Source organism: Muscardinus avellanarius, assembly GCF_963383645.1.
Source record: "Muscardinus avellanarius genome assembly, chromosome: 1".
Classification (NCBI taxonomy): domain Eukaryota; kingdom Metazoa; phylum Chordata; class Mammalia; order Rodentia; family Gliridae; genus Muscardinus; species Muscardinus avellanarius.
Genome location: NC_137786.1, coordinates 48309230 through 48329101, shown reverse-complemented (window position 1 = coordinate 48329101; position 19872 = coordinate 48309230). Strand labels below are relative to the sequence as shown.

General features: G+C 38.8%; 1 protein-coding gene across 1 annotated transcript in view; it reads right to left on the bottom strand.

The window, feature by feature from the left end:
* RAB3C (RAB3C, member RAS oncogene family) overlaps positions 1-19872 on the bottom strand; it is a gene marked incomplete at both ends in the record, with an annotated part of 243394 nt that overhangs the window by 22160 nt on the left and 201362 nt on the right. The window contains one exon of the mRNA XM_080696781.1: positions 7864-7988. Coding sequence (XP_080552907.1) covers positions 7864-7988 — 125 coding nt within the window. The remainder of the gene's footprint in view (positions 1-7863; positions 7989-19872) is intronic.

Here is a 19872-nt window from a genome sequence, read left to right as displayed (position 1 = left end):
TCCTGAATTTTATTGCAAAGCAACTATCTTCTGTATCCATGAAGAAATAAACCTTTGGAACCTTGTAGGATCTAGGAAGGAAGGTTTTATTCTCTGTTTTATTTTTTTTTTCATGTGGTACTGGGGATTAAACCCAGGGACAATATACCTCCGAACTACACCCACAGCCCTATTTTTTATTCTATATTTTGAAAAAGGGTCTCACTAAGTAGCAGAGGGCCTCATTAAGTACCTGAGGCTGGCCACAAACCTTTGATCCTTTTGTCTCAGCCTCCCAAGTACTGGGGTTACAAGCATTTGCCATGATGTCCAGTTTAAGAAGGGAGTTTAAGTAGGTTTGCCAGCTACAGGTGATCTAACGTACCCCTATACCCCAACTGCAAGTTGAGAAAAGCCAAATTGCAAAACTCATTTATTTTAGCTCAGTGGATTTTTATACAATTTTAAATAGATTTTTCTAAATTCTCTTTGGACCCTCGTTACACAATATTACATTTCTTTTATGGTCCCCAAAGTGTTCTTAAAATGTTTGTTCCCATTCTTCACATTGGGACCAGACTAAGTAGTATGGGTGGGTTGGCATGAAGCCATCTTGAAAGTTCACTCCTTGTGATTTACCATCATAAGTCTAATCACAAAGGATGGCACCAGTAATTATACCTTCCTTCTGCAGATTGTCTGGGCTAATCTGCCTCATTTTGTTGTTTTAGATCAGTGGTTCTCAATCATGTCTACAATTATGTCATTGTAATAATGTGGGACTTAAAAATACCAATATCTAGGTACCATTCCAGAGATTCCAAGTTAATTGGCTTGGGATGTAGCTGGAACACTGGGCTTCTAAAAAGTTTTCTGGGTTATTAAAATGTGCAGCCAGGATGGAGAATTTTTCCTCTAGACACAATCTTCTTTCTAGATTAATTTTCCTGCTCATGAATTGGTCATGCCTGATTTGCATCTTCTGAGAAGGAAGTGAGGTCCTCTCCATGCTCTGATGCCTAACTACGACTCCCACATCCCTGTTGATCTTTGTCTCAGAGCCATCTGGTGTGGCTCTCAATGCAACTAACAAGCCAACAAAATAGCACATTCCATCATACCTGGATTTTTAGTTACTTAGAGGAGAATTTTTTTTTAACCTAGGCCTACTACCTCTAAATGGTGATCTAACAGCACTGAGAACTTGTTGTACAGTTTAGTGATAATCATCTCTGTGTAATTTTTAAGGCCCACAGAATGAGGCAACAAGAATTGCCAGAGGCTTTTTATAAAGCACAGAATGGACAACTAAGAGGTTTTTCAGTTTATTAGTTGGAAAAATTCCAGAATCCTGGGCACATTTTGACATGAGAAAGCATAATATTTGAGTAAGATTGCATTTAAGATAATTTATCCTTAACAGCAATTTTCTTTTTAATAGAAGATTGTGATGTCCAAGAACAGAGTTGAAATAGCTTTACCAGCTACACATGATCTAACTCCCTCCTGGACTTTGTTTTGTTTTTGGTGCACTGTTATATATCATGATGAGGTTCAGGGTGATAGAGGCATATAATACACAGAGCACTCAGTGATCCCTTCCCCAGTTCCAACTCCAGTCCTCTTTACCTTCTTGTGCACAACACTGGCATTGATAAACTTGTGTATGCACATCTTGTCCATTGAAATGTTTCCCTCTTCAAGTCTTCCTTCTTCCTCCTGTCTCCCTCAGGTGCACTGTCTCACTCCACTAAGGTTTCTCCTCCCTTGTCTAGATTCTCTCCTCTGTTCCAGTTTTCCCCTACTTCATATAAAAGGGAAACACATCTGACCTTTTACTTTCACATCTGACCTTTCAAATTTTGTGACTGACTAATCTCACTTAACATAATATTCTCCAGTTTTATCCATTTCCTTGTGAATGACATAATTTTGCTTTTCTTTATGGCTGAGTAAAATTCCATTATGTGCATATCCCATAGTTTTGTAATCCATCCTGGGTTGATTCCATACCTTGGCTATTATGAATCGTGCTGCTATAGCTGTAGATCTGCACGCATTACTATGGTAGTCTGATTTCAATTCTTTGGGGTGGATACCCAGGAATGGTATAGCTGGTATATATTGGTATATAGTAGCTTCATTCCCATTTTTCTGAGGACCCTTCAGAATTATTTCCAGAGTGGTTTCACTAATTTGCAATTCCACCAACAGTGTATCAGAATTTATACTGCTCCATGTCCTTGACAGCATTTATTACTGTGTTTTTAATGATTGTCATTCTAATTGGGGTTAGGTGAAACCTCAGGGAAGTTCTGATTTGCATAGTAATATTGAATATTTCTGTATATTTACTGACCATTTATATTTTTTGAGTGTAATGTCTATTTAGTTCACTTTTTAAAGTGATCATAACCACAGTTTTATTGTCTTCAGAATAAAACAAAAGATGAAGCTTAGAACAAGATCACTTGGCCCTTTCTCAACTCCTCCCAGTTCAAAATGTTTGCACCTCTTAATAGCCAGCATTATCTTTGGTCTGCAGTTGGGCTCAACACACTCAAGCCTCAACACAATCTTCTTTGTAGTTTCAGCCTTTTTCTGGAGAATCAGCTTAGTGTGTCCACCGTAGCCACTCTGCTTCCTATCGTAACACCACTTTCCCTGTGCACAGAGAATCCTTGCCCCTTTCTCTACTGTGTCACTTTGTGTGGCAGATATTTGCTACACTTCTTACAGACTATTATGCTGGTTGGACAGGACTGGAATGTTCACCATGCTTGCAGCAGCATTATCAGCATGGAAAGCCACTTGCTCATTTTGATTGGATTATTTGTATTTTTTGCACGAGTTCTTGAGTTCTATCAAGAACCTCAAAAGGTACTTGTGCTGGATGAGAAAAAAGGATGTGGGATGAATCTGAAATTCAGTAGTTCATCCATATGATATCATCACAACTGCTTGAGTGGGAAGTGATTGGTAATATTATCTGCTCTTTTCTTTGGCAATAAATATTAATGTAAATTCAAAGTGCATTAAGCTAGGCGTGGTGGCACATGCCTATAATAACTGTACTTGAGAAACTGAGACAAGAGGATCATAGGTTTCAATCCAGCCTCAGCAACTTAGGGAGACCCTTTTTGAAAAAATTAAAAAGGCTAGGTGTGTAGTTCAGAAGTAAAATTCTCCTGGGTTCAATTCCCAGTGCCACCCAAGCAACAAAACTGAGTCCTTACAAGTTAGTAATAATAAATAATCACTTCTCTCCAGAGAAAAAATTTATTTGTAGTCTTTGTTTTACTGATTGCATTTTTTTCTAAAAAATGTAGTAGTTTCTGCACCTTCTGCTCTTTCAGAGGGAAGCATTTTTCCCCTATGATGTCAAGGCAATATAAATTCCTTTTCTTCCATAAATTTATTTCTTTGTTCTTTCTCTCAGGCACATTACTCCTATTTTAAGAAAACTTGTATCTTTAATTATACTTTCTACTTTTATTTACCATTTAATAGTTTGCATTTAAAACTTAGATTAAAAGATTGCATATATTTAACTGTCATACTACAAATTTGATCTAAAATAAATCTGCAAAACACTCATATATTGTTACATGGGATATGCCTATAGACTAAATGTTAAGAGCACATAAAGGAAGAATAGTAGCACATATAGAATGATGTTGGGCTCTGGCAGCAGCTCCCTATGCACTTCAAATACTTTCTTCCATGGGAGTCAGTATTCTAAAATTTTAGTATTATACAGAAGTCTCAAACGTGTTTGTTAAAAAATGCAGGGTCCTAGGCTTTAGCATTGAAAACTCTGATATGGCAGGTCTGAGTTGGGGTTGATTAGTGTGCCTTTGAAACTCAAGCTAGAGCTTGGCATGGTGGCACACGCATGTAATTCCAGCGCTTGGGAGGCTGAGACAGGAGAATCGCACAGGTTCCAAGCCAGACTCAGCTACTTAGTGAGGCTCTCAACAACTTAGTGACACGCTGTTCCCAAATAAAATATAAAAATGGTCTGGGAGTATAGCCTGGAGATAGAAAGCCTCTGGATTCTACCCCTAGTAGTATTAAAAAGAAAGAAGAAAAAAAGAAAGAAGAAAGAGAGAAAAAGAAAGAAACCCAAACTAATTTGGCTTCCCATGATTAGTCAACCACCCTAAATCAGAAATTCTGAAATACATAGCTGGCAGGTAGACACTGTAGCCTGAAGCTTAACCATGAGGGCACAGTTGGGACATGATTTATCAGTCATCAGTCTGTAGGAGGAATTAAATTCTCAGAGTGGGTGGAAAAATCCAAGGAAGGGCATAGAGAGAGGAGTGGGGGACTAAGGATGGAAAATCAAAGTTCAAGAGACAGAGAGAAGAGGGGGATCCTGACAAAAAGACAGAATACATGGCTGGGGAATGGATATCACTATGTCATAGGAACTAAGGTGTTGAGTTGACAAGGAAGGGGCATTTGTTATATGCAAATTAAGCAAAATGGCTATGAGGGGAGAGGCCAGGGAAAGGCTCATTGTCGCAGGGACTGAGATTTCTGGAAGGCAGGTGTATTTGTCATTGTATTACCAGAGACTGGCACATTGTAAACACTTAATAGATGTTTGGTGAACTAAATTGGATTGTCAAGGACACTTGCCATATACGAATTATAAAGTGCTCTGCTTTTCCCAAGTGGTTCAATCCAAAACCCTCATTACAATGAGCAAATGTTTTATGGTCACAGCTACACATAATGGAGAATTAATTGTAACTAGATCAATAAAACAGTTATTTTAAGCCATCTGCCAAGATGTGGTAGTGACCTTTAAAAAACAATGCCTAACCTCTGTGTGTATGGGATGGTATTCTGAAGAGTGCAATTTTACCAGTAATTTTAAAAATATCAAATAAAGCAAAGGCCTTTAAAACCTTTAAATTTAGATTCTGGGTGTTTTCATTTTCAAACAAAGGCTCTCTCCTGATCACTTGTTGATGTGTGTGTAGTCATGAGGAGAACAAACCACAGTGAAGGAGGTAAATGACTCTCCAAGAATGCACATGTGTCGGTTGCTATGACAACTGCAGGGTTTTATTGAATGGAGAGCAAAAAAAAAAAAAATCAATTAGAAACCATTGGAATAACTTGTGCAGAAACATAAAACATTTCTGCTCACAATTTTGGGAACTTTCTCACATTTATTCAGTGATGGAGAGGGTTTGCATATGTGCTCGTTGGTGAAGTTCTAAGGAAAGTAATGTTCACTAGAAATTTCCATCATCCTAGTATCCCTCCCACAACCTCATCTCAGCACCCAATTAGTTTACTGGAATAGTAAAATATTTAGCTTGTTACTTCACTCTTTTGTACCAATGAAATAGAACAATGTTTCCCTCTGATCTGTTTTTTGGACCAAACAATTTTCATAATTTATTTATAGGGACAACCTGCATCTGTATATCCATTTCTTCATCCATCCATGTGATATATACCTGGCTAGTCAAGAAAATACAAAGGAGGAAGAGTTAGTCTCAGCAAGCCTCACTGCCAATACCCTACCAGCTTTCCTTTCTCCCTTTTCTCAGGGACCTATATTTCTCTATTTCTTTCTTCCTGAGGTACTGAGAAAGGATGCCAAGTTTTTTCATACTCTTCCTAAAACATTACAAAATTGGGAGAATGGGAGAAATTCTGTTGTGAAACTGGATATCAACTATGTGATTTTTTTATGAATGACACTAAGAGCATTTGGTATTCATCCAGTGATAGGTTTTAGAGTAATAATCCCATTGATCTCATGGAAATGGTCAAGCTCTCAACAGAGGACTGCACATAGAGATTATGAGGTCACCAAGGGGCAGGCAAACCCACTGAGATGGTCTCTGCTTTGCCTACCTACACTCTAAGCGCAGCAGACTAATTCAGATCACTAATTTCATGGCAGTGTTTTTCAAATTGTAAGTCAAGACTCATTACTGGGATCCACTTAGGAACTGGGGCCACCATTCCAAAAAGAAGAAAGGGAAAGAGAGAAAACAGAGTGAATCTCAATTAATAATGGTGAAAGTGTCTTCTGAAACTTTTGTTTCCTTCCCTCTCTTCACATATGTAAGTTGCGATATATTTCTTACTCTAAGTCTTGGTTTAAAAGGTTGGAAATATTGACTCTTCTCTGCTAAGAATCCCTCAACATTCTAAACAAACAACATAAACAGAATTTCATCTCTTTAATCTCTAGGCTGGAATTTTTCCTCAAATTTACAACTTCTACTTTTTGTTCCAGGTTCTCACTTTTCTCTGCGTGGTCCTCTCTGCTCCTCTCAATGTCCCTGCTCCATTGTGGCCTGCACTCTTAATGCCTCTTGTCTTCTTGGTAGCTTTTAGCTTGCTCTCTTTAGGGACCATTCGAGAGATAGCTTGACACCTACCCCACATGATCCCTATCTTCCCGCAACACTCACATCTTCCTATCTCTACTGCTATCTCCACCCACTATCCCTGCAGGTGTCTTTGGTGTGCAGTCTGTATGTCTCCGTCCATTCCCATCCTCCTCATGGTAAAGCTGCCTCTCTGGGTTGATGTCTGCCTCCCTCTCTCTGTACCTTTTCTTTGACACTTGCTTTTTAGCGCATAAACCCCTCATTGACCCGTTTTTTGTTATTTCTGTTTTATGTGTGTATCTCTAGTCTCTCCACTGACAGCGACTGGAACCCATGGACTTTGGATCAGACTTATTTGTATTTCCCATGATGTCTGACATGATGAAGGGCAGGTAAAGGGTGGTTTTTTTTTTTTTTTTTTTTTTTTTTTTTGGTGGTACTGGGGTTCCTGGAAGCCCTTCTACCTCCGGGCTACACTCCCAGACCTATTTTTACATTTTTATTTGGAAACAGGGTCTCCTAAACCAGGACTCGTGGCTGGCTTCGAACCTGCGTGATCCTCCTGTCTCTGCCTCCCAAGCGCGGGGATTACAAGCGTGCGCCACCACGCCCGGCAAAGGGTGTTTAATAAAAGTGTCTTGAATTAATCAGACATCAACCCTTCCTTTACACTGAAATTCTACTCTACTCACTCCAATACTTTTAGATACAACATTTTGTGTTTAAATGGCCTTGATATTTCTAAAGCGCTAACCTATCATCTTACTGGATGTTATATATAAGGGCTTGGTTAAGTAGACATGGGTTATAAAACTTATTCTTGAGAAATGAGGGGATTGAGTCTCAAAAAGTTTGTAACAGTAAATGACTTGATGCTGTCTTTAGAACCAGAATCTATGTTACCTAGTCTGTGCCATTATCATATTTTTTAAATTTTTTATTGAACATAAATGGTATACATTTAAACTATACTTGATGCCCTCTCCCCCCCTCCCCTGTTTTCCCTTCCCCCCTACCACCAATGATTGTGAGGGGAAATACCAGCAAAGCTTGAATGGAAAGATAGAGGAGGAGGAAGGCTGAACTTGATTAATGAGGGTCCACATCCAAATATGTGTAAAATTATGAATATGGCCATTATCATATTTTAACAAAAACTCAAGAACAACAGTAATCACACCATAAATAGAATGCTCACTCTGTGCAAAACGTGTGCTTGGAGAAAAAAAGAACAAAGAAATAATGAGAAAGGCATAAGCTGTGTTTCTCATGCACAAAGACTTTGGATCCCTTGTGCTAAGACCACAATTCTGGGATCATTTTTGCTTCTGTCATTGTGCTGATTCAGTGGATGCTCCGTGAACAGGAGGAAGTGCACTGGTTGTATCCAGAGGGTGTATTTGTTTCCACTGTCCCTTGAAATCTTTTCATTAACCTGACAATTAGTTGGCATCCTGTTCAGCGTTACACATAATTACCAAATGCTTTCTTGTTAATTTGTTGATTTGTTTCTTACCAAGCTGTTCTCCTAAATGTTGGCCTCTCTCGGTTGAAATGACCCGCTCATCTTCCATGTCACATTTGTTCCCAACCAGGATAACCTGGGCATTATCCCAAGAGTATGTTTTGATTTGAGTTGACCTAAAAGAGAAACAAGCACAAAATGATCAGAGAAAAGGAGATTAGCATGAACTACATTCCACAAAAAAAGAAAAAAGCCCAAATGTCTGACATTCAGACATTCAGAATTAATTAGTTCGGTATAATTTCACCTTTTAGATTCTCACTAGGAATTGGGAGAGTGAGAAATTAAGGCAACAGGTGGTGTGTGCAGCTTACTGGTAGAGCACATGCTTAGTACTTGCAAAGCCCTATTTGAATCCCTATTACCATAATCCATTGAGGCAACACTGGTGTGCTAAGAATTATTTTGTGTTTGATGAAATTAGTACTATTACATTTCCTTTCCTTGGTCTATCATTACTTTATCTACCTTCTGTAATACCTTTACTGCTAGGGTAGATAACCACCCTGGGTTTTAAAAGATATTTCTAATTCTAGAAGTAGAAGCCCCATGTCTCAACAAACCCATCAGTTCTGGGCAAAATGCCCATTTCAGTTAGCCAATTCACAACTCATAACACAAAACCACCATTTTTTTCTTAATACCATGACAAGTTAAAAGATCTAAAGCAATTGTAAGCTTTGAGAATCTAAGGTAATTGTTTTTATTTTTTTTATTTTTATTTTATTTTATTTTTGGTGGTACTGGGGTTCCTGGAAGCCCTTCTACCTCCGGGCTACACTCCCAGACCTATTTTTTTTTTTTTTTTTGTGGTACTGGGGGTGGAACCCAGAGGCTTTCTATTTCCGGGCTATATTCACAGACCCATTTTTATATTTTATTTGGGAACAGGGTCTCACTAAGTTGCTGAGAGCCTTACTAAGTAGCTGAGGCTGGCTTCAAACCTGCGTGATCCTCCTGTCTCAGCCTCCCAAGTGTGGGGATTACAAGCATGCACCACCACACCCGGCCCAGACCTATTTTTTTTTTTTTTTTTTGTGGTACTGGGGTTCCTGGAAGCCCTTCCACCTCTGGGCTACACTCCCAGACCTATTTTTATATTTTTATTTAGAAACAGGGTCTCCTAAGCCAGCGCGCGTGGCTGGCTTCGAACCTGCGCGATCCTCCTGTCTCCGCCTCCCAAGCGCGGGGATTACAAGCGTGCGCCACCACGCCCGGCTTAGACCTATTTTTTAATATATATTTTTATTTGGAAACAGGGTCTCTTAGGCCAGCATGGCTGGCTTCAAACCTAGGCGATCATCCTGTGTCCGCCTCCCAAGAGTGGGGATTACAAGCATGCGCCACCACACCTGGCTAGGGTAATTGTTTTTAAAATGGAATCATAGAACTAATATATTCAGGCCTTACTTACATTTTAAGAGAAAAATTCTAAGTTAATTAGTACTAAAATACCAATGCAAGGGTCTGGCATTTTTAAGTTACTATAAATAGGACATATGGAATTCAGAATAAGCCTCTAGTACAGATCATGACATGCACATACAAACACATAAACAACTTTTGATTTTGAAAGTGGTAATAATTATAGTTGTTATCATTTACAAGTATTATTCTAAATATGTTATATTAATTTAATCCATAGCATAACTTGAGGGAGACACTATTATCCTCATTTCACAGTTGAGAAAAATGAGGCCAAGAAACTTCAATTATCTTCCCCAGATCACACAGCTAGCAGAGAGGCTGACCCGGGAATCCCATGCAGGCAGAATGGTTTTCCAGCCTGTTCTCTGAAACATGTTTCCATACTAATACCTAAAAGTTTGAGAAGTAAAGTTTTAGTGTTTTCATTATCATCCATAGAGGAAGCTAAGAGGAGACTCTATTCTTTGGTCCTCCCTTTCTGTTACACCTAAAAGAGGTGAGAGAGATGTATCCTGCAGTGGGTGGTAGAGCAAGATAATGCAATGTTGAAAAGCCAGATGAATGATTAAAGTTTGGAGTAATAGACTTGTAAAGTGTCAAATAGAGCAGCCTGGGAATGGTCTTACTAACAGTTGTCAAGTCCTTCAGGATTATAGGATAGAAAACAGTGAGGAGCTGTTCTCAATTTGGAGAGAGAATAAAAAGCAAATAGCTCCAAACAACAGCTGGAGATTTCAATGAGATGGGATCACTGTTTCTCCTTCCTGATAAGAAAGGAATGAACTAAGAGGCAGATAAGGTTTTATTGAAGTATTCCCCTGAACCAACCACAAGTTTACAAATGAGATGGATATACTATTGATTCCACCTGGACACAGAATATTTTATCAGCAAAATTGGGTCAGGACCGTTCTAATTTTTATATCTATGTGTATAATACTCTCCTTTAGCAACAATCAGATTTAGTATGTGTCCATGCACTAGAGAAATAAAGACAAAAAATCTATACTCTTTTCCATTACCACATCTTATATTGTGAAGTTTATAAAAATTATGAATTCATGTGGATTAAGGTTTAAAAAGTATCATATAACTGAATACAATGTATATCTCAAATGCTAATATATCTTTACAAAGAAAGTTCAGAAATTCTTTTTGGAGGATCTGAAATATGATTGGATTTTCTTTTATGATTAAAAAGTGTTCCTCTTTTCTTATCAGTCTTATAAACCAAGAGCTAGCCAATTCTTAGAAGAGCCTAGGGAGTTCTTGTGGTAATGAAGCAAGTTCTAATCCAGCTAGCACAGCTAGAAATTAAATTCTCAGAGTGAAATTAGTGCTCGGGCTCATGGGAGATTGTCACAGTTATAAAAAGGAGGAGGTGGGAGTAGGATGTAAATAACAGAGCTTCCTGAGTTTCCTGAGGACAGACACTTGCTTAAGGAAATTTCACACTCCTTTGGACTGGACAAATCCATCTTTCTGCATCTTTGGCTACAAAACTCAGTGGATGGAGGATGTGTCTTTGTGAAGGTCAGGAAGGTACTCAACTCAGCACCTACTAGCTGGTCTCTGTTCATAAACCAAGCTAATAGAAGGCCTCCCTCTACTATTAAACACATCTGGGGATCTCAGTTCTGCTGACAATAATAATCCCTGGGGGCTTTTGCTATGCTTGCAAACTATGTTATATCCACACAACATTCTCAGTTCCTCAGTGATATATAAAAATAACAAAGCTTTTAATGTTACCTGCTTCTATGCTCTAAATTGACAAATAGATAATGTTACATGAGTATTTTCTACAATTACCATGAGATTATAGAGAATCATCATCTTGAAAGCTTAGAAATCCAATGGAGACTAGCTTTTTTCCTTCCTTCCTTCCTTCCTTCCTTCCTTCCTTCCTTCCTTCCTTCCTTCCTTCCTTCCTTCTTCTTTTCTTCCTTTCTTCTTCCCTCCTTCCCTCCATTTATTTATTTATTTATCAACTAGCGATGAAACCCAGGGGTATTCTACTTCTGAGCTACAACCCCATCCCTTTCAATATTTAAAATTTTTATTTTGAAACAGGGTCTCACTAAGTTGCAGGAGGCCTCACTAGTTTGTAGAGGCTGGCTTTGAATCTCAAATCCTCTGGTCTCAGCCTCTCAAGTACTAGGATTACAAGCATACCCCACCACATCTAGCTCCGTTTTTTTATTTTTAATGAGATAAAAATTGTGGTCTGGGACAACTGTGCTGAGGTAAACAGATTTATTTGCCATCAGAGTTAGTTGATTCTATGACTGAAATCAAGGATTGGAAATGCTTGACGTCTGGCTTGGTTTTGACTGCTCTGGGTTTCTTGATGTGGTTCTCAGCTGAGTAGAAAAGGTGGCTGAGGCATAGCCGGATATGGTTAGAACAGTGTAACCTAATATGTCATAAATAATAAAGATACAAATTATTTCTAGGGACCCAGGATTAAAATCTGTAGCAAATTAATTGATGCCATAATTTTGTAACAATAGTCCTGCTGGACATATTTTAGTCACTTAAACTTCTTGCTGCACTGAACTTTCTTTCATGTATTAAGAACAATTTACCTTATTATTTATATTTATTGTTGGCCTTTAATTGCTTTGCTCAGTGTTTGACAGATAACTATGTCATGCCTATCTCAACAACAGAAGTTAATATATGTTAATGGCTGTATTTCCATTCTTAGGTTCTGTACAGCCCTCGGTTGTTGTTTTGCAAGAAAATATGAAGTTATCCTCATTACTCCCAAATGTGTATTAATATCATTATCATCAAATTTATATCCCTTTCTGCATACAAAATAACTTTCTACTTATGTACCAACCACTGAATTGCCCAATTGAGAATAGCAATATAAACATCTGTGACTAATTCAGGGCATGTACAGGCAATGGAATTCATGTTTGGTACCACTGCATAGTGACTATAATAAACCATAGTTGACAAGTCACTTTCCAGGCTCAGAAATGTCATAGTAGAAATAATTGAGCACCTTAGATTCTGGGAAAGGCTATTGCATTCTTGGTATTTTTCTTATGTCTGAAAACCTAGGTTGAAATAGGAGCTCAGGTTATACCCTTAACCCAGAAAAAATTCAGATGAGGAAAGATAAGTTCTGGCATTGGAAAGACTCAGAGGTATGTGTATTTCATATACATTGCCCCATGGATTTATTTCAAAATAATGTTGGGGATAATAAAACAAGTTAAATTTCTTCTAACTCAGAATCATAAAAAATCATTCAGTTAGCTTCAGAGACAGCAATAATACTGCAAATATTTTCACCTGTAAATGAGCCTGGCACATTTTTTATTTACTCTGGGGCTTCTCAGGGATAGATATAGTTTTGGTAGGGCTACTCTGTACTTTTTAAGCTTGCAAATATCTCTTTATCAATAGAACACATTATTAGTCTCAGCATGTACAGCCAGCGGTTCCTCTTTCCAAATCCAGCTCAATTAATTTCTTCTAGTTCTTATAATCTCAATAATAATTAGATTTTTTCATTGAAGAACTCAAATTTTGTTTTCACATCATCTTTCCAGGCTTTTTTTTTTTACACATACTAAGCACACGTTCTACTACTGAGTGACATCCCAACCCCAGCATGTCTATTAGGGCTGTGCTTTGTTTGTGTTTTTTAAGAAAATTCTCATTTCATGTGGTATTTATATGTATTTATTGGCCATGTGCTTGCTGCATTTTGTAAAATTTCTTATATGGAGAATGGTTTTCTAATTGCCTATATAGAGGGATTGTATATTCCTTTGTTGAGTAGAGATACACATTTAAAAAGACTGGCTGTCACCAAATAATATACATGTGAAAAGATGATTTATTTCTGAATCACTACAAAAACTCCTCTGGGATTTACTGTTAATCTCAACAAGATTAATGGAATCAGAAGCCCTATGCTAGTAACCATGGTTACTATGCAAACTGCCATTAACTCAGACCTTACCAGTAGCAGATGATAGCTACTAAAATATCCATTATTTTTTATTTAGCTAAAACAAAACATATAAGGAAAATAAACAAAAGCATCCCAAACCTTCTCTCAATATTTACATATAACCTCAAAAAAAGAGGGGAGGAAAGCATTATTACCTTTATTTTGGTTCTAATAAAATATGAAAGTAGAGTTTCAAAAAAGCAGAAACTTGCACTGGGAGATGAAAAGAGTTCTTGATATTTATAATATTTTGTACATAAATAAGTGGACTCTGCACAGAAAAATAATTATGTCTGGAGAGCTGTAAACAAACATGCCAAAGTCCTCTGATATCGCTATACTTTCTCTCCTTTTCCTCTTAATTCAACCTCTTCTCATGGAGAATGACAGACTCTTGCTAGTTATAATGTTCTGAAGAACAGTCCACAAAATGTATCTCAGTGACTTAAAAGAGCAATAATCACTCATGGTCTGAGTTGGGAAAAATGAGGTATTAGAGAGAATATGACTAGCTCTTTCTCATATAAGAAAGCTCAGATAGATCTTTTTAAAGAATATGTTTATTGGTTCATATGTGCCTCACTTGGGAAACACTGCCATAGCTGCCAGCTACACCATCTGGGTGGGTCCACTTCGCACCAGGAGTGCTAGCACTGTCACCCCTAGAGACCCCTGCGAAGAAGCCAATGGCTTGATGTGAAGTAAGGAGCTGCAGATCTTCAGCATCTGAGGTGATGAGCACCTCACTCCAGGTTCAACAGAGATCCAATAGCCTGGGTGCCTGGACAGAACTTGAGCAGCAGCAGCAATCTGCAGCCCACTTTTTCCTCCAGAGACCCAGAGCCGCCAGCTGCTTTAAGTTAACTTCCCATCTTAGAGACCACTCAGTGTGGCCATAGAGACTCCCATGACAAGTGATAGATGATATACTTGCAGAGTCTGAGACTTTGCAGTCCACCCATGAGGTTGGGTTGGAGGCTGCTGCTGAACAGAACAGAGGCATGGGAGAGGCCCATAGCTCCCAGGGTGTAGTACCCCCACAGGGCCTCTGGAAATCGCCTCAAAATTACACTGGACACCTGCCACCAGTGAAGGCAAAGAGAGAGACTCAGGCCCAGTGGGACTCAACACAGGGTCCCGTGATTACACAGAGTCCATTCCCAGCAGCACCTGATACTTGCATTGACAGAGAGTGGCACAGAGACTGGTGCTGTTGAGAGCTCAGAGGCCCAATATGCAGCAGGAAAGGTACCAGTGGTGCTTGGCACCTGTACTGACAGAGAGACACACCAGCTTAGGGTCCTAATCATTTCAGGGGCGGGGCTGCAAACTGACATCACTACTATAGGTTACTAAGCAAATGAGAACTCTTGTAACATGCCTGAGAACCTACTATAGTGAGTAGAAATTAAACAGCTGAAAGTATCCATGCAGACCCAGAAGGACTGCCAAGGCCAAGTCTGCTTTGTACTTGTATATTTGCAAGGTTGGTTTTTTTGCTTTTTCTTTATTTGGTTGTTTGTTTATTTGCTTTCCTCCACTTTTACAAGCTCCCACCCTCTTTTCTATCTATTCTTTTCCCTCCAACCATTCTCTAAACAATCCTTATTATGATTTTTCTTGCTATTTTGTAATTTCTACTAAAAAAAAAGGTTAAAATGACCTGCGTGTACACATTGATATTAGTTTGAACCTCACTATGATGTATAATTACAATGCACCAATAAAAGTACTTTTCAATAAAGGTTAAATTGGGAGAAAAACAAAATTAAGACATTTTTCAATTCTATTTCAATTTGATAAATGCATTGGCAGGCACTAGGTAAGGTGCTGTGGACATGGCAGTAAATAAAGATGTGCTCTCTGTCCTGGAGAATAAGCAGGCTGGCTCCATGCTGTGGTCTTGCCAACATACTTAAACCAGCATGTGTTTATAAAATAAAACAACTACTATGCACCAGACACTGGTGTCTATAGCATATGCCATTGCTTTTAGAATGACTTGGCAGTAGAATCACTCAGAGAGTTTGTTATAACAGGTTCCTGCATTCTATGCCTAGATATTCTGAACCAGAAGATCTGGGATGGGGGCCTGAGACTCTGTTCTACTAACAAGCACCCAGGCTATGCTGATGCTGCTTGCTGGATATCAGACTACTGTTTTTTTTTTTTTTTTTTTTTTTTGGTACTGGAGGTTGAACCCAGAGGTATTCAACCTATGTGCCAACCCCCAGCTCTATTTTACTTTTTACTTTGAAACAGAGTCTCTTTGAGTAGCTGAGGCTGTCCTCAAACCTGCGATCCTCTTGTCTCAGTCTCTCAAGTACTGGAGTTACAGGTGTCCACCACCATGTCAAGCTTCAGACCACATTTTGAGTGGCACTGGATAGTAGATCATGGTCCCTATCTTCAGGCTTCTATGTTCACTAGGGAGACAAGTCTGGTTTGGAAAATCCACATAAAGTAGTCAGGGTGATCGGAGAGTCTTTTATTTATAAGCCTATGGTGATTTTCCCAAGGATGCAGAGGATCATGATTACTCATGGGGCTGGGGTATCTGGAATAGGCAAGGGGAGGCTACTAAACAGGACTGATGAGCTGAGCCTAGTTAGGGGCACCATGCCTGGGGAGGGAGAGTGGGTTTTGTCCTGAAGCTTGTGTGTATTTAGTTCAGAATGGCTGGACTAAAGTGAAAAAAGGGCCTGTGTTGTATGTATGGGTCTTTGTGTCTTGGAGAATGAAGAGGAGAGGAAGGAGGACAGAAAACTTAGGGAGGCTAAGAAAGATTATCTTCAGGGGCATGTAATGGACTGAACTGGAGGCTGCTGTCCCTTTCCTAGGTCTTAGGTTTTGGTAAAATGGATTTGGAAGGGCTGGAACTCTCCATCCTTTTTTAATCGGAAAATGCAACTTGCTTTTGTAACTCCTATCAGGAAATATTTCAAGGCATTTTTCTATTGATCGTTATAAAAATAACTACCTACTTTCTTCTCTCTCTGTCTTTTACACACACACATGCGCACACACACACACACACACACACACACACACACACACACACACACACACACAGTATCTAACCTTTAAAATGACAGCGGTTTTCAAATGAACCAGAGCAAAGATGTTTTGTCATTGTAGAGAACTCTGGCCTCAGGAAAGCAGAATGTATGAAAAGGCCAAGCCCGACAGTTGCCATTTGCCCTTGGTTGTAGAAAGTAATTGCTATTTAGCCCTTCAGATCTCACATCAAATAAGGCATTTCATAATGGGTCCAGCTGCAGGCTGTGCATACAAACCACGGCACTTCTGCTAATATGCTTTCTCACACAGTGGAGAAGGTTCATTTAACCCCATGCTCAGTTCAGATGCTCAGATTAAGTCCTTCTCTCTTTGTGCTTCTGTATGACCAAAAAAACTGGGTTGGCATTGTAATCTTTAGAGGCAGGCGAGGTCACGGTCTCACCATTTTGGTGGGGGAAGTTTCAGAAGGCCACCATTAAAATGAGAGTGCGAGGAAGCTGACATTGACATGTGAGAGCAGCATATCAACTAGAAGAAGCTGCATCTCATGCACAAATTGACATCCATTCTTGAAATATACGCGTACCCTTCATTACTGCTTCAGAAGAAATTGTCTAATATCAAGTTTCCTGAGTAGATTATGATAACTAGCAATAATCATATTTTAAATTGAAACAGAGCAAAACAAAATCCAAGTTATATCTAGTAAAACACACACAGAGAAAGCACAAAGAAAACTTCTGCTCAGTTTCCTGCCCAGCACTTTCTGGATGCATCAGTTATTTGTCTATGCTGTGTATGGCAGAGCGCCAGTCCTATGATCTGTGTTTCCCAGGCTGCCTTGCAGCTGGTTTCCAATGGCAAGAGACTGAAGAGAGGGAGGAGGTTTCTCTCTCTATTCAGCTGCTGGTGCCTTCTCTAGGAAGGGCAATGGCTCGATCATTGCAGCTTTTTTTAGGGAGTTGCCCCAGTTGTGGACTCCAAGAATAGCACATTATCTTGCTTTATTTTTCCAACTATGGTAGAGGCTTCATCTCTCATGTCCAATTTGAAATGGAAGAACACTAAATAATAAAGTTGATAGAAACTGAGGTTCTCCCGTCATAATTTATCAACTCCAGAAAGATCACTCGTAGCTGAATAGTAGTGTGGCTACTATGCACCATGTTGTAGATGGCTCAGCTTGCTATAACAAGATACCAAGGATGGATGGCTGAAACAAAGGAATTTATTTCTTTCAGTTTAGAGTCTGGGAATTCAATATTAAAGTGGTGTCCCTTCTTATACCCCCATTACTTGATTATCTTCCAGAGGCCCCACTTTCACATTCTATCTCTTTGGGGATTAGAGTTTCAGAATATAAATTTTGGGGGAAATTTCAAGGTCATTTAGGGGAACTATGCATTTAGATAATTTTTATAGAGTCTGGAATTCTTATGTATTTTTTTCCTACCTACTATTACCTTTAAAACTGCTAAGATTCAGTCAGATGATGTGGCATATACCTATAATCCTAGTACTTGGAAGGCTGAGACAGGAGGGCCACAGATTCAAGGCCAGCATGTGGTGACTTAGGGAGACCATGTTTCAAAATAAAATTCGAAAAGGGTTAGAATATGACTCAGAAATAGAAACCCCCTAAAAAGTCCCAATCTCTCTCTCTCTCTCTCTCTCTCTCTCTCTCTCTCTCTCTCTCTCTCTCTCTCACACACACACACACACAAAAAAAAAAAAGATAAAAGAAAGAAAGGGAAAAAAGAAAGAGAGAGAAAGAAAAAAGAAGAGAGAAAAAGAAAAGATAATTCAGGGACACATATTTCTCATTTTTTAAATTTGTATTTCCACTAGGTATTTTTTTTTTCCTGAGAAAAAGCTTCCAGAACTAGAGAGCCTTTTTTCTTTCATCAAAGGTCTGCCTCCAAGGGGGTTTCAGGCACAGCTTCTGCAGTGATATTTTGAAGTCAAAAGTACCTTTTCAGGGACATCTATATCCCCCAGAGATGTCCTCTTATTGTTATCTGAGATGAAACCATTTTTAGTCAAGATTAAATATTTCAAACCAAGTCACTTGCCTCACTGAATTAAATATTCCCTTCTGCTCGTACACAGTGTTCTAGCTACACTGAGTACCAATATCTTCTTGGTACATCGCATACTTGAATTTTGCTGGGCTTTAGCCCTTATGCTAGAAAAGCTAGTGTGATTATCTTCTCTTATTAAAGCAAGTGCATAGAGAGAAGAAGAGAACCATGACTACCCAATCTGGCACATGGAATTAAAGTTAGCCAAATGTTTGCCCTCCAAATGGAATTTTTTAAGGATCTCATTACTGAAATGCCAGGTCAAGAGAACAGGAGAATTATGTTGTTAATACTAGGGAAAGCCATTGCATCATCAGTGGTTAAAGCTAGATATGATTTTACATACCATAATGGTCCATATAAAAGCATACCACGGTGAGAAGTAATAAAGACTATCCACCACGTAGCAAAAGATGATTCAAGAAACAAAAAACTTTCCAAAACGGTGAAGTCTGAATCCAATTAAATACGAGTAGCACCCCTTCAAAGTAATTCTGCGATTCATCTCATTATAATATACTGAAATGTGCTACAAGTTAAAGAAATTAAAAATTGAAAAAACTCCTGGGCCACTTAATCTAGCTACTCATCAGCATGAGATATGCCCTATGGGTTTACTTACCAGATCCACCTAAAATAATGAAGTAAGTGTATTCAGTAATTTGACTGAAAATGTTAGTTTTGTTTTTTGAGATAAAAATCTAATTTTCTTGTCATTAATTTTATCTCTGAGCAGTTTGGTTTCATCTTGGGAGTCAAGCAAGAATTCTTTTTCAGTCTGCAGCTTTTCTCTGTGCACTGTGTCAGGTTCTGGAGAAAAGCTGTGTCATGTTTTGTCATTTCACAACTCATCTGTTTTGCTCAAAGCCAGTTAAAGTGACCAAATGTCTTAGTAAACTCTAGGGTGTTACAATTTGAGTAAATTAACTTTGCTCAACAGAGACCAACTTTTTTATGTTTACCATGATTAATTTCTTCTTACAGATGGGTTTTCCTCTCCATTTCTTTATTAATTTTATTGGAGATAACCCACTGTGCTGGGGACTGAATGTTGTGTCACCCCCCAAATTTATATGTTAAAGTGCAAATCCTCAGTACAATGGTCTGTAGGGTGGAGGCCTTTAGAAGGTAACTAGGTTTTGCCAAGCATGGTGGCAAACTCTTGTAATCCCAGGATCTGGGAGGCTGAGACTAGAGGCAGGAGAGCCTCAGTTACTTAGTGAGGCTCTTTGCAACTCAGTGAAACACTGTTTCAAAATAAAAAATAAAAGATAGGGCTGGGGGTATAGCTCCAAGCAGAATTCCCCTGGGTTCCATCCCCATATCACACACATACACAAAAATAAATAAAAAAGAAAGTAACTAGGTTTTGATGAAGCCATGCTGGTGAACTCCATCATTTGGGGTAGATACCCTAACAAAAGAATCACGAGAGAAATTTGTCTTGTTCTCTCTACCATGTTAGGACTGAATCTGTAGGTATTTTAATCTTGA